The following is a 15,846-nucleotide window of genomic DNA, read 5'->3' as shown; positions in this document are numbered from 1 at the left end:
TTAATACTAATAAGTCATGTTATTTCTAGTTTATAATATCAATTTGAGTATAAAATATTGTGTGTATATACAGTTAATTACATATTTTTATTTTAAATTTGAATTTGGCGCCAGCGCCATTTTGTATTACCTTCAAGCCAACTTCATGCACAACAATGCGGTTAAAAAATGACATTTGTGACATCTAGTGGGAACACCTTATTATTGATTGCTGTCAATTATAACGATGTTTGTTGAATTATATAAATATTAATTGAAAAAAATGCCTTATAAATACACCTTTTATTTACCAAATTCAATCAAAAGTGCATGTTATCATTTGTGAAAGTTATTCTGAATTTCCTTGTGCTATGCAGTGATTCACCTTTGTTTGCAATAAATCCGCACCGAAGCGGTTTATTTGTATTTAATTTAATAAATATTTTATTAAGATAATGATAACGAAGTGTATAGTGCAGTTAGTTGTTACAACATTCCAACATAGGTAAAAATATGTATATTTTAATTAGTTGCTCTGCTCGTAGTTATAACCTTAATTGGATAGACAAATAGTGTCTAAATCTATATAGAGTTAATTGTTACGATTACGCCAGAGTACTAGGAAAATAGTTCTAAGTGTGTATTTAATTATTGCATAAATTTATATATAAGAAAAACATAATTGTCATTATCAATGTCAACTACATTTAACTCAAGGTTTCTTAGCAGACTTTGCTAAGATAAGAAATAGACACAGAATATAAGAGAATAATGTATCACAAACGACAAGATAGTAAAAAAATTACATGTGCATAAATATTGTATGATTAATATAATAATATGCTGTTCTAGAGCTTTTTCCTTGAAAAACTTTGCTAAGGTAATAACTTTGTACATAACAGTTTTACAAGGTATTTGTTAAAGTCTTCTTCTAATGTATGAGCTAATCTTGTTATTCGTAATCATTTATCCAAGATAAATATCTCCAAGTATTTCAGCTCTTCAAAGATTTACTTCTAATATGTATTTTTATTATCTAGGTAGCTGTGCACCAGTAAAGCTGTAATTAAGAATGCGAACAAAAAATTTTTTAGTATTTCTGGGCTGTGTATGTATTACTAGTGTATTGTTGGTGCTACTTGGGCCCCAACGAGGCGAGTCGTTGAACCAAATTGTATCTCAGACACATCAACAAATCAGAAGCATTCAGGTAAAAAATAAGCAAGTATTTATTTATAATAATAAATGAATCTGTAATGTATAGTTATTAAATTGATTTATAAATAATCCTTTTGGAAACATTTAATATTCCTTGAATATCAAAGATACAAAGCTATTTGTACAAAAAAATGCAGTGTTTGAGAGAACTAAGCTTTCGATTTGAATGATTCAAAAAGCTTTCTGCTTGTGTTGAAACAATTGCTTTTTTTCGATTATCGAAAATAATTCATTTTTTAATTTTAGTTCTGGCTAAGGTTCTAATGCTCACTTATATACTTTAAATCAATAATTTTAACTCTGTAATTTAGTTTATATAATTCTCATAAATGACAATAAATTACAACTTAAAATAGACAATGTTATAGTATTTATTATATAATAATCTTTTTAAAAACATTTATTATTCATTGAATATTTTTCTAATTTACGAGAAGTTCCAGCAATTTGCCTTAAAGCACGATGCCATACACAACTAGTTTAATGTTCACTTTTGTTGATTGTATTTTTGTATGCAATTAAATAGAACAAAGAAATAAAGTTAACCAAGATTAAATTAATTAATTAATTAGATTAATTAAACTTTAAAAACAATTATTTTTTGTTTATGCTTAATTTTCACATATAACAATATAAATATTTTTGTAATAGCGAAATATTATTTATTTCAATAATGTAATTCACTGTTATAAAAAAATTTTCATTATTTTATGTGAAAATTATCCATAAATAGCAAATGATTGTTTTTAAAGCTATTTAGTCCTGGTTAACATTATTTCTTTGTTCTACTAAATTACATATAAAAATATTATCAACAAAGGTGAACAATAAACTAGTGGTGTATGGCATCGTGCCTTAAGACAAATTGCTGGAACTTTCCGTACCGTAATCAAATATTCGAGGAATATTAAATGTTTTCAAATATATTATTATAAATACTATAACATTATCTAATATTTATAAGAAATATATAAACTGAATTGCAAAGTTGAAATTATTTGTTTAAAGTATATTAGAACTTAAGTCAGAATTACAATTAAATTCTGAACTATTTTCAATATACAAAAAAAAATTAGAAAAAAAATTGTTCTATTTTGAAATAATACGATTTTTTTTTCTCCAAAAGCAATTGTTTCGACAACGCAAGCACAAAGTTTTTTGAATTATTTAAATCAGATGCTTAGTTCTCTCAAAAACTGCCATTTTTTGCACATTTAGCTACGTATCTCCAAAACGGCTGGACCTGCCTTTGCCAAAAACTAATCAGCACATCTTCCTATCAATAGGAATCAAATGCTCTTTAAACCTATCAATTCGGTTGATCCGTGCACCCAAAAACGTGGACGAAAATTTGTGTTCATACATACATACTCACATCCACACACACACACACACACATCCAAATGTTCAGAAACCACTGAAACGTGAAGATAAGCAAAAATTTACATTTTCGTTTTTTGGACGAAACCGATTAAAACTGTTTTTTTTTTTGCAAAAATTACTATTTAAATACCAGTTTGCTAAACTGTTGGTTTTTATTTAAACCCTAACAATAATCGAATAAAAATCTTTATTTTGCATAATGCAGAAATAGAAATGAAGAGCATTTTTTAATAATATTTTATAATTATTATACACTTTATTGTTGTTATATTTATAATTATTATACAATTTTAAATAATAATAATTATAATATGACACTTACAAATTTCTTAAAATATCATAATGTACCCTAAAATTTGTTAAACGAAATAATCATATTGTAGAAGTATTGTAATGCTAATTAAAATACTTATTAAATTGTTAAGAAATATATAATTGTTAAAATATTTATATTTATAAATAATTAAAATTAACTAAATAGAAATAAGTTTATAGTAAATAAATTAAATAATAAATGAATAAGTAATAAAATAGTTAGTAGTTAGTTAAATTATATTAAATTTACAAAATATTGACTTGAGTTTCATTAACGAAGCAAAAGTTTGTTTTCATAAAAAAATCCGGTTTGCTAATTTTATGTTTTCTCGACGTTTCACGCTATTCTGAATCCAATGAGGCCAACATTTGGAAAAAGTATGTTTGAAAATCGACGTTTTCTCAAAAACTGCTGGACCGATTTCAGAAATTTAAAAGCCATTTGATGTATCTCAATGAGGAGTATCGTTTGTCAGTTTTGTGAGATGATATGCCGAGCCGTTTCTTTGTAATTTGAAAAAAGTGGTAAACTTTTTGCCCACATTTAAGCTCATACTACCGAATAGATTTAAAAAAATCAAAAACTGTTTGAAAAATGTTAGTTGGAAATGATTCTGATTAGTTTTAGGTGAAAATGTACCGAGCCGTTTTCTTGTATTAACTGTTGAAAAAAAAAACTAAGGCTATTTTTATGGAACTTTTTTTTTGGCGATATATATTATGGTCTTATAGAACTTACTGAAATATTACGGCCTCACGACAAGTACTTTAATTTTAAAAATTCATCAAAGTTTGAGAAAATGAGTAGTTTTTTCGACGTTTGTTAAAATTAAAATTAGACGATTTACTTGGTATAACGATAATGTACTTGGTCTTAATGAACATACTAAATCATTAAAGCCCTACGGAAACTGGTTCAATTACAAAAATTATTGATTTGTGAAAATTTGCTTTCAGAAAATTCGAGTCAACGTATTCGTTCGTTTTCAATTATGTGTAATAAATCCACTCGGAAGACTTTTAATCATTCATAAATTAATTTGTTTATTATTGATTAAGTCGATTATTTACACATATCGGGAAGTTCATGTAACTTGTCTCAAGGCAAAATACCAATACCAACTAGTTATAATATCATTATACTGACGACTTGTAAAATAAATAAATAAATGTTTTATCCTGGTTCTATTATTTTCAGGATAATTTGAACTATGTGCAAGAAAAAAATCTCAGTGCAGATTCAAATTTACTGTCCTATTTGGGATTCAGTACTTCAACAAACACCATAACATCTTACAATGGAAGTTGGGCAAGTAATACAACAAAACCAACGGTTGTATCATATGTTCTACGACATCAACTTGCTCAGGCTATTGGATTGGCAAGAAATATTATGTCAAGGTAAAACGCTTAAAATAGTAAAATAAAAATATATCTATTTCAATTTCATTTTTTTTTTTTTTAATTTCCAGATGGCATAGACAGTCTCTGATTATCTACGACATAGGTTTATCCAATGATGATTTATTGACACTTTCAACTTTTTGCAATAGTTCACGATGTACAATATATTCATTGCTAAATTTAGAACAGTTTCCATCTTATGTGCAACAGGAGCACGGGCACGCTTTTCGACCTATTATAATTCAAGTAAGTAAGAATTATTACAATTTTTATTAAAAGGTTTGCCACCACTTTCTAGAAAACAAGTTTTCTAACAATATTTTGAAGTAGAGGGAAAAAGATTTCTTTTTACGACGCTATCACAAGATATATAGTCCTTTTGCCAATTTTGTAATGAAAGTATAGTTTTTTGGTTTTGAGCACTGTTGTTTAGTTTATGATACCTGATATTATTTTCATGTGTGAGTTGAAAAAAATAATATAAAATATTAGTCAAATAGTGCTATACTGCAATTTATAATTATTATAATTAGGCTATTTGGCATTATCATTTTTATGTGTTTTTTTCTAAAAATTTTGCATACACTGATGATGACATAGAATTTTTACGTTGAAACATATGGAATATTTTTTCAATTTATTTTCATTCTGATTTATAATTTTTTTGATGCAATTTTCTTTATATCAATGCCATAAAACATACATTTTGTCAATGCAAATACTAATTTTTTATGCATTTTAATTATAAATCACAAAGTTGGTGTTTATTACAATACGTAATAATAATAATAACAATGTTTTAAAAATCTTTTCATCATTGTTTTTACTTTAACTTTTATTCCAAGAATCTAATTATACATTTCAAATCAATTTTTTTTCCATATTTAACTACTCTTAACACACACACACACACACACACACACACACACACACACACACACACACACACACATATATATATATATATATATATATATATACTAGCTGACCCGGTAAACGTTGTTTTGCTGAGTATGGTATATTCTAAACAATTTCTAAAGAATAAAAAATATTAATACTTTAAGGGTATAAGGATGTATTGTTTGAATGCTATATACAATGAGGTATTATAAAAACAATAAACCTCATCAGTTTGTCTATATTTTGTCAATACAATCAAACTGGAAGTTTTATACCCTTTCTATAGAAAACATCGTATAATCCAATCCGAGTCTTTTTTGGTCTTTCGGCTTATTAATTACGTTTCAAGTTTTTCAGATTCTTTTTGGATTCTGGATTTTGTGTATAATTTTAAATAATACTACTGAGCTTATACAAAATTTTCAAATTTTTGCGAGGAGAGATAGAAAATGTATTAAGTATTTCTTCTTCAATCTGCTTTTTGAAAAGTTTCAAGTAACATTCGATGAACTAAAAGAAATTTATTAAAAAGTATATATGTAGAGCAAGGCGAGGCACAAAGGTCCAATTTGACTTCGAGAAAATATGAATTATATTTTAAAAATCAAACCAATTATATCACAACAAATAACACATTTCAAACGAACAATTATCTGACTACGTTCAGTATAACTGTCAGCTACTTCATCGTTGTGAAAATGTGCTTTTTTGATGTCTTTCAAATATTTATCTATTTTCCAGAATAATTCATTTTTAACTAATGCTAAAAAACTACAAACGGAAGAAAATACTTTTATTATGGATTTTCAAAGATTACCGTTTATCTCCCAATAACAAAGTCATGAGAATCAAGGTTACAGCTAGTTATACATCTTTTTCCCTCTACTTTAAAATATTGTTGTTAAACAATGCTTAACTTTACTCGTTTTAGGCACATCGGTGGTGGACCTTTTCAATCCCGGACCTTCATATATTACTATCTATTCTTCGATAAATTCTGGGAAATTATAACTGGGAAAATGTTATTCGACAAAATATGCCTTTGATCGATACCAAATTTAGGTTCTGAATTTAAATAACATAAATAAGAAAAAATATAACCTATAAAATGTTTTATAAATACCAATGAGTATATAATTATACAAATGAGATCTTTCAGAGCATCGTGTTTGAGAAAAATATGCCAAAAAGTGCATTTTCATATTAACATTTCAAAAAAGTTGATATTTTGAGTTTCTAGTAACACTTGCGATCCGTTTAATAACGTTTTTGTGTATAAATATAACTACGAACAAAACTACTTACTACAATTTAATCATAATTAAATAATATTCATCCTGTTAAACATAATTGAACATCATCTGTCAAAAACGTTTTGACATTTGACGTATTAGCCACCGTTCATTGTTATATTTAAATTACACTTCTAAAAAAAATTTCAAATTCAAAAAGTAAAGTTTCTACGCGATTTTGAAATAATATCTCACCTTTTCGACAACCTACTGATTAGCACGAATTTTTTCAAGACTAAGACTGGCCAAATCAGTTTAGCCGTTTTCGAGTTTTGGCGGATCATTTAATCAAGAGCTCCATTTTTATATATAAGATTTTTATATATAAGATATATATATATATATATATATTTATATATATATATATATATATATATATATATTTAAGTAAGATACATCTTTCTGAAAAAACAGTCATACAAAAACTTGAGATAAATGCAAAATAAAAACACTCTCATTAAAAAATTTAGATATATTTTTTTGTTTATTCTTTTCTTTCCTTTATTCAATCAATCAATTTGATCAATTTCCTTCAACTTCTTCAATATCCTATCAGCTGCAAAACGTTTGGCCATTTTCTTCGTAGAAGCCGTACCAGTTTCTTTATGCATATACACCGAACATTCGATTGTGTATTCAATTGCAGTCAGTGGTGCTGTGGCTGCAACTAAATTATACTTGGGTTTCAGTATATGTTTTTCCCTACAAAACTTCCTCAACTGTCTTACGGCGTTATAATTAATTTTTGGAGATATTTCCTGCTCGAGTCTACTAGCTTCCAAAACTGACTGAAGGATATTCATTTCCAATAACTTCTCAAGGGCCAACCGAGCTGATTCCTGTTTAGCTTTCTTTTTACTGGATCCTGTTCCGATAATTTCGATGTAAACTTTTTGCAATGTCAGGGTTACTTGGTATTTGAACTGGGGATTCTTTTCCCTGGTTCCGTCTTCTATTAATGTAAATACAGGCAATTGGGCTTTGCCTTTTGCGCAAAGGTTTACTAGGGATTGGATATATGATACTTCAGCCATTTCACAAAGTTTAAATTAAATTTTCAAGTAAAAACACACAATGATCAATAATTTTGATCAACTGTTTCAATCCATAGGCTTATCAAGGTTCTTGATAATTTTTTTACCATAGATATAAAAGGTGGGAAATATATATATTTATTCTCATCAGACAATACTGTTTCAAAATAAGAATGAAGTTTGCTTATCTATGATGAAGTTGTTAACTTCTGATTGGTGCAGCTGATTACGGTTGATGTCCACGCTTAAATAAAATTCATTGTCAGAATCCAAAGATATTTCAAAGATTTTATTTAAAGATATTTTAATTATGATAAATATTATATTATTGTTATTATTAATAAAATGTACAAATAATATGTAAATATAAAATATGAAATTTGTTTTCATAATCTCTCATACCAGACACCCCTGTCTGACTGAGATATGAAAACTAGTGGGGTGTATGGCATCGTGCCTTAAGGCAAATTGCTGGAACTTCCCGTACCGTAATGAAATGTTCGAGGAATGAATGTTTTCAAATAGATTATTATAGATATTGTAACATTGTATAATATTTATAAGAATTATATAATTTGAATTGCAAAGTTAAAATTATTTGTTGAAAGTATATTAGAACTTTAGTCAGAATTAAAAATAAAATCTGAATTATTTTCGATATACAAAAAAACTAAAAAAAAATGATACATTTTTTTTCCTAAATAAATTATTTTGTTAAAACAAGCTGAAAGTTCTTTGAATCATTTGAATTGGACGCTTAGTTCTCACAAAAACTGCCATTTTTTGCACATTTAGCTCTGTATCTTCGAAATGGCTGGGCCTCCCATTGCCAAAAACGAATAATCACTTCTCCCAATCATTACGATATTATGAATGTTTTTTAGATCATTCAAATCTCATACTCCGTTCTCTCAAAAACTCGATTTCTATTTTCTGCACTCTTTGCTCCGTATTTACATAACGGCTGGACCTGCCTTTGCCAAAAACTAATCAGCACATTTCCCCATCAATAGGAATCGAATGTTTTTTGAACCATTCAAATCGGTTGTTCCGTGCGCCCAAAAACGTGGACGAAAAATTGTGTCCATACATACATACACACACACATCCATTTTTTCTGCGGTATGCCAAAATGTTCAGAAACCTTCAAAACGTCGAGAAATGCCAAAATTTTCAATTTCGATTTTCGGCCCATTACAATAACTTACCCTTAGGGAAGTTGATAAATAAAAAAAAATGATGAAATTAAACAAATTAAATTTATATAGTTATAGATGTTATAAGTATGTTTGTCAGACATCAATTGGAAATTGTATTGATTATTTTTAGGTAAAAGTGATAATTTTATTTTCGAAATAACATTTGAAAATTTTACCAAAATAGCATAATTTAAATTCTTCTTGATTATGCAACTTATAACTAGTTCAACATATTTCTTTTAAATCATTTCGTGTTCTAAAAATATATTTTAAGTGTGGACCCTCATAATAAGCATTCTAACTAGAATTCTAAACTTTGAAAAATTTAGAAACTATCGAAATTTTCAAAAAATCGATTTTTGTTTTCAAATATTCGAAAATTTTTGAAGTATATCACAATTTCAATAAAAGTTTTTTTTGAACTTCCCGTAGGGTAAGTTATTGTAATCGTCTATAGAGAATTTTTGCATTTTTTGCAGTGTGTGTGTGTATGTATGTATGGATACAATTTTTCGACCACGTTTTCGGGCGCAAGGATCAACCGATTTTAATGGTTCAAAAAACATTCGATTCCTATTGATAGGGAAATGTGCTGATTAGTTTTTGGCGAAGGCAGGTCTTGCTGTTACGGAGATGCGGAGCAAAGAGTGCACAAAATAGGAATCGAAGTTTTGAGAGAACGGAGTATCCGATTTGAATGATCAAAAAACATTCGATTTGTAATGATTGGGAGAAGTGGAGATTTGTTTTTAGCAAAGGCAGATCAAGCCGTTTTGGAGATACGGAGCTAAATGTGCAATAAATGGCAGTTTTTGAGTGAACTGGCGTCCGATTTGAATGATTCAAAAAACTTTATGCTTGCGTTGTCAAAACAAATGCTTTTGAAAAATAACAATTACTTCAAAATATTTTTTTTTATATATCGAAATTAGTTCAGATTTTAATTTTAAGTTCTAAAGCTCACTTATATACTTTAAATAAATCATTTTGACTTTGTAACTCAGTTTTTATAATTATTATAAATATTAGACGATGTTAGAGAGATTATTTATAAAAATCTCTTTGAAAACATTAATTATTCCTCGAGCATTTCGTTACGGTACGGGCAGTTCCAGTAATTTGCCTTAAGGCACGATGCCATACACCACTAGTTTTAAATTGGATTAATTGAATTTTGTTTATTTACTTTTCTGTAAACATATATAACTTACAATCTATTTGAAAACATTTAATATTCTTCGATCATTTCGTTATGGTACAGAAGAATTTGCTTTAAGGCACGATGCCATATACCACTAGTTTAATTTTGTTATTCAACTTAATAATTAAAGTGCATCTAATTGTTTGAATAATGTAGCCACTATTTCATAAAATTCGTAAAATTACAAATAAAATAGTAGATCTTGTACCTAGAAGTCTTTTTTATCCTGCCTAAGGTTTAAGGGGTATAAAAACAGAATAACAAATTTTTGAAAAATACAAAAAAAAATCATTTCTACAATGACGATTTAGCTCAGAATTTTACTGAACATATTTCGATAGTTGTTTCTTTGATATGTGTTATTGAAGTAAGACTTCTTTAGGCGCGACTAGGGTGGAAATCCTTACAAATGCAACGGAAGTCCGTTACGCCCGAACTGTTTGTCATTCGCTCTCGATGAGACCATTTGTATACGGGTCGATTGTGATTAGTCGTCGTTTATGGGGATAGAGATTTGTCGTTGTATGCGTACCGATATCAACAAGGAAATCGGCATAGATAAATAAACATTTAAAAGTTACATCGTAGTACAAATGTTGATTTAATGAAAAATGCCTGAATCAGAAGAATATTTTACCCTGTTCTTTGAAAATAATAAAAAAAAAATTAAACATTTGTGCCGTGTACTAAACGTAAGTTTATTGATTAGTAATTATTTCTATATTATTCGTAGTTTCTATAAATCTTTGAAGTTATTGAAATGGAAAATATTTTTTAGGCTAAACAGATATTACAGCTGTTCAAAGAATAAGATTATATCGCTAGCGAAAAAGTAAAAAAAATACAAGCAGTCAATGAATGTATGTTAATTTTAATTACATGAAGTTCTTCAAACATAATTATTACATGATGAGTAAAGTTACGAAAACAATTTTTCTTTTGGCGTTGTTTAACATAATCCACTGTGTGAACGAATATTATAGAATTTATTAATCAGCAATTACTTCATTTCTCTAATGAAGGTTTATTTGTAAATGCTTATTACAATGACAAACCGATCATGTCATATTTGAAGTATGACTTTAATTACCATATTATTTTTAAATATTATACAAATTTTTAATGCTATTATGAATATATAATTTACAATTTATCATTATATAAATGTGTATAATGGTCGACAGTAATAAATGTGTGCATCACGAGTGTTACCTCATTTACTAATAAACATTATTCAAAATTGTTATATGATGTATTTATTTTTACTTAAATGCCATCTTGTACAGTAGCAAATAAGTTTTACTTCAATCGCGTGTGAACCTTACGCTTACTCTTTTTTTGTTACTGAAGGACAAATTGGACCTTTGTGCCCCACCCTACCTTATTAATTAATGTTCTTTTGTTCCAGGATGCCCTAACTAAGTGTGGTTCTGTTATTTATTTGGAATCAAACAGGCGGGTCAATTGCACGTGGAAACAATTTTCAAAATATTATGATAAAGTGCGAAAATCGGAATCAGGTAAATTATTGAACAATATACAATATTTAATTTCTGTTAATTTTGATTTAATTCGTTTTTTGTTTCGTCTTTTTAGGTATTTTAGGATGGTCCACCAAACATGCAGTCTCATCTTTGACTCATCCGAAAATGTTTGAATATTTTCGGACATTGAACGATAACTTTTTATTTTTGCCAATGATGTCGGCAAATCCTCTCGTGATAGTAAACTCTGAAAAGATTCAGAAAGAAGTGATGTTACCCTGGGTCCAATGTACGCTTACCCAAGACTGCATCTACCCAATAGGTAAATGGAAATATTATTTATGAACCGATTCTGCCGCATAGCAGATAAATGTTATGGCAAGGCTGTGTTATGAAGAACTTTCCATACTAAATATTGACAAAAGCCATTTGGTTGCTGTGCAGTCAGGCGTTTTTCTCAGGTAGTCAGATACAAAACCTTACATAGAAAACCGCACAAATGTCCAGAAAACGATGTTAGATAACAGGGTCTTTCTGACCCAGCTTCATAACATACGCGTAACGTTGCAGTTTATGTGTAAAATGCCTGAATGCACCGTAAATACATGACATTTTGACAGTATTCAGTATGATTCAGTGGCATAATGTATGGAGGTTGGAACGTAACATGGCCTTGCCATAACATTGGTCTGTTGTGAGTCAGAATGGGTCCCTTGAAATTATTAACTTCCCGAAGGAGAACTTTATTGTATGTTTGGCCAAAAAATCCAATTTGCTAATTTTATGTTTATTCGACGTTTCAAGTCATTCTGGATCGAATGAGACCAAATTTGGAAAAAGTATGCATGTTTGTGTGTGAACAGATTTTTGACCTTTCGTCGACGTTTTCTCAAAAACAGCTGTGCCGATTTCAAAATTTTAAAAGCCGTTCGATTGCCTAGCCGTTTCTTTGTAATTAGCAGAAAAGTGAAATTTTTCTCACCATTCTGAATCGATTTTAAAAATTCAAAAACTTTTCGAAAAATATTGCTTGGAAATGATACTGATTATTTTTTGGTAAAAATCTGTCTGGCCGTTTTCTTGTTGAAAAAATTAAATCAAAACTAGTGGTATATGGCATCGTGTCTTAAGGCAAATTTTTGGAACTTTTCGTACCAAAAATTTGAAATTTTTAAAAAAGATTATTTTTTTAACTTTGAAAAAATTAGATTTTTGAGACATTTTAAATTTTTGAAACAAAAGACTGAAAAATTATTTTTTGTTTTGTTTTGGAAATTTTTCTTCAAAGGAATCGCGCTGCTTTACCTGCATAGAGACATATCGAAAGCATAGAAATATCGAAGCGCGTAAGCGCCGCGTCGCAGTCTAATGGACAAACGATGTTACGGAACCCATAGAAACGTAAACAAAATTTATACGTATTATTAAAATCTCCATAAAATATCTGATAATTTGATGTGCATATGTCTAATGATCATTTCTAATCAGCCAAATGGCATTTTTTTACTTTTTTTTTTACTAGATCTCCGAAACCGCTAGACCTGCTTTACCAAAAATTTAATCAGTTCTTCATCTTGTTAATACAAATGAAATGTATTTTGAATTATTCAAATCGCATACTTCGTTCTCTCAAAAACTCGATTTCTATTTTATACACTCTTTGCTCCGTATCTCCGAACGGCTGGACCTGTTTTCGCCAAAAACTAATCAGCACTCTCCTTATCAATAGGAATCGAATGTTTTTTGAACTATTCAAATCGGTCAAACCGTACGCCCGAAAACGTTGACGAAACATTTTATCCAAACATACACACACACATCCATTTTTTCTAAGGTATGCCAAAATGTTCCGAAACTTCTGAAACGTAAAGACACATAAAAATTTGCATTTTCGATTTTTCGTCGATTATTATAACTTACCATGCGGGAAATTAATTAAATCAAAATTAACTAAGTCAATTATTACATCTATCGGGAAGTTTTTGCAACTTGCCTTAAGGCAAAATGCCACTTTCACGACTTCCAAGAACAAAGAAGTCTATAAACAAGACTCTAAAAATGTCAAGTAAACTGGTCCAGTAGAAGTGGGGAAATCGTGGGTATCGTATCGAAAAAGACGGTTACCGAATTAAAGTTTCTTATTATGGTCAAACAGATCCGAAAATAGTTTGAATTTAGAAAAATCCTCTTGTACACATATATATGTATGTCAAGAATATATTTTTGAATAGATAAACTTTGACTATTAAAAGAAAAAAAGGTTTATTAAAAATTGTAGACTAGAATATCCCCTAAAGCCGCATCTTAAACTCCTCCTAATCGATATCGTGAGGGCCGAATTGTATGTATTCATCTTTTCTTTCCCATTTGTTGTTATAAAGGAATTTTAAAAATATTGTGGAAAGATTAGTAAAAGATGCAAAGAAATTATATATTGAAAAAAAAACTATTTTGAAAATTTAATATCCGAATTTTGTGTTGGCGCCCCCTAAGGCGTGCGCTCATCTTTTTCGCATGCATTGCATTAAAGGTAGGACCGGCCCTGATTAATACTTAATTTCATATTTCAAGTGAATTAATTTGTCATATCCTGTTCATATGTGTATCATTCAATGTGCCATACATATACTGTATTTTATATTATTTTAATTTCTGGCACATCTCAGCTGCTTTTTGGCAATAATAATGTAGACATTTCATTTTTCTTATTCATAATCATAAATTAATTATACATATTCTAATATTGTCTAGGTTCATAAGTAAATTGAAATCTTTGGCAGTTGATAGTTTTTATTTGTTTTCAATGAAAAGAATGACATGTCATTTTTGCAATTTTTTCCATTTATTTCTGCAATATTGCACATACATCCCAGTACTTTATAATCACATACATCCTAGAAAATTTTCTTAACACGCTACAGAAAGATTTTTCAAAATCCGAATAATCGTTTAGAAGGAGTATACAGTGAGTGCTCGTAATTTAATATGAACTTTGAATATAATAGATCAAATTGATTCTACGTTTTAGTAAGAGAACGTTGGGATGAGAAAAAGAAAAGGGCTGTTTTTAGAGTTTTTCCGGCAATTATTCGATTTTTTTTTGCCGTAAGAACCATCCTTGGACTTCAACGAACTTTTTAGAAAAAGGAATTGGCCAAATTGGTCCAAGCGTTTTTGAGTTAGGCGCTTACCAACACATTTTGCAATTCATTTTTATATATAAGGTATATTCACAGCATCAGAAGAGAATTCAAAGAGTTTAGAGGGCTAATTTTCAAAAGTTGATAACTTCATAAATTTTAACTTATGCGCCACACGAGCCCAACTAATGAACTTGCCGACTTGAATGATTGCACAATTAAAATAATCGAAAAATTTCCGTCTTCAAGTTTAATGAATATCCACAAAAAAATTGTCTATTATCTCTTTCCAGGTGCTCAGTCCGGTGGTTGTAGATTCGATAAAAAGCCCTTATACAGGTATAGCGGGTGCCATTCCTACGACACGTCTGCATTAAATATAGTTCTAGGACTTAGACATGGGTTAAACGAGACCCATTACTCGATGAAGACAGAAATCAGTCTGACCATTCCTGAAGAATCCGATGAAGATGCCGAAAGAGCCTACAGGCTGCTAAATAAAAACGCCACTGCATTGACGGAGACCGGCGAAACTTCAGCTGTGAATTGAGAATATTTGGTAACGGTAATAATAATAATTTTGTGATTTTTGTAATTATCTTTGAGTTAATTAAGCAGGACGTAATTTAAGTGACTAATGTGATAAAAGTTTTCACATGGAAATTACTGGGTTATACACCTATCCTCCGTTTTACACGGTACTCAACAAAACTGATTTACACGGTTACCCCGTTTTACACAATGATCTTTGTTAATATAAACCATGATTTGCTTATATCTACAATAATATTCTAGGGGGCAATTCTGCCGCAACAGAGCTCATAAAATAGCGTTGTCATGGCAACGCTCTCTTATGCTTGTTCTTGATATAGAAAATTATGAAAATATCTATCTATTCTAGGCGTATTTTATATATAAACAAGCAAGGAATAACCTTATTCTTTGCTTTGTTACATACATTATTCCTTGCTTGTTTATATGTAAAATACGCCTGATTGTGCGGCAAATAAATAGACATAATTTTCAATACCAAGTACAAGCATAGGAGAGCGTTGCCATGACAACGCTATTTTTTGAGCTCTGTTATTGCAGAATTGTCCTATTAATAGTTTTACTGTCAAAATACAACACTACAAAATGTATCTTGCAGTTACGAATTTACGAAATAAGTAAATAAGACCAGAAATCCCCGTTTTATGACCAAAACTAAATTTATTGTGTGCATAAGCTAGTTTGTTTGAAATATCAGAAAAAAAGAGCAACATTGTTCTTAAACTTTGTGTTTAATTGCTGTTCA

At 29.2% G+C, this 15,846-nt stretch overlaps 1 protein-coding gene across 1 annotated transcript; it reads left to right on the top strand.

The window, feature by feature from the left end:
* The first annotated feature begins 286 nt into the window (after positions 1-286).
* LOC113389322 lies at positions 287-15,343 on the top strand. The gene is made up of 7 exons (XM_026626368.1): positions 287-484; positions 1,020-1,189; positions 4,094-4,296; positions 4,368-4,545; positions 11,334-11,445; positions 11,522-11,731; positions 14,843-15,343. Exons 2-7 carry the CDS (start codon positions 1,052-1,054, stop codon positions 15,097-15,099), a joined length of 1,098 nt encoding a protein of 365 aa, XP_026482153.1. The 5' UTR covers positions 287-484; positions 1,020-1,051; the 3' UTR covers positions 15,100-15,343.
* The last annotated feature ends 503 nt before the right edge of the window (positions 15,344-15,846 follow it).

The sequence above is a fragment of the Ctenocephalides felis genome, unplaced genomic scaffold (genome assembly GCF_003426905.1).
Source record: "Ctenocephalides felis isolate EL2017-DRISC unplaced genomic scaffold, ASM342690v1 CF-g0.4_SCAFFOLD_03573, whole genome shotgun sequence".
NCBI lineage: Eukaryota > Metazoa > Arthropoda > Insecta > Siphonaptera > Pulicidae > Ctenocephalides > Ctenocephalides felis.
Note: the sequence above shows the minus strand (reverse complement) of the source record. Positions and strands in the feature narration are given on the sequence as shown.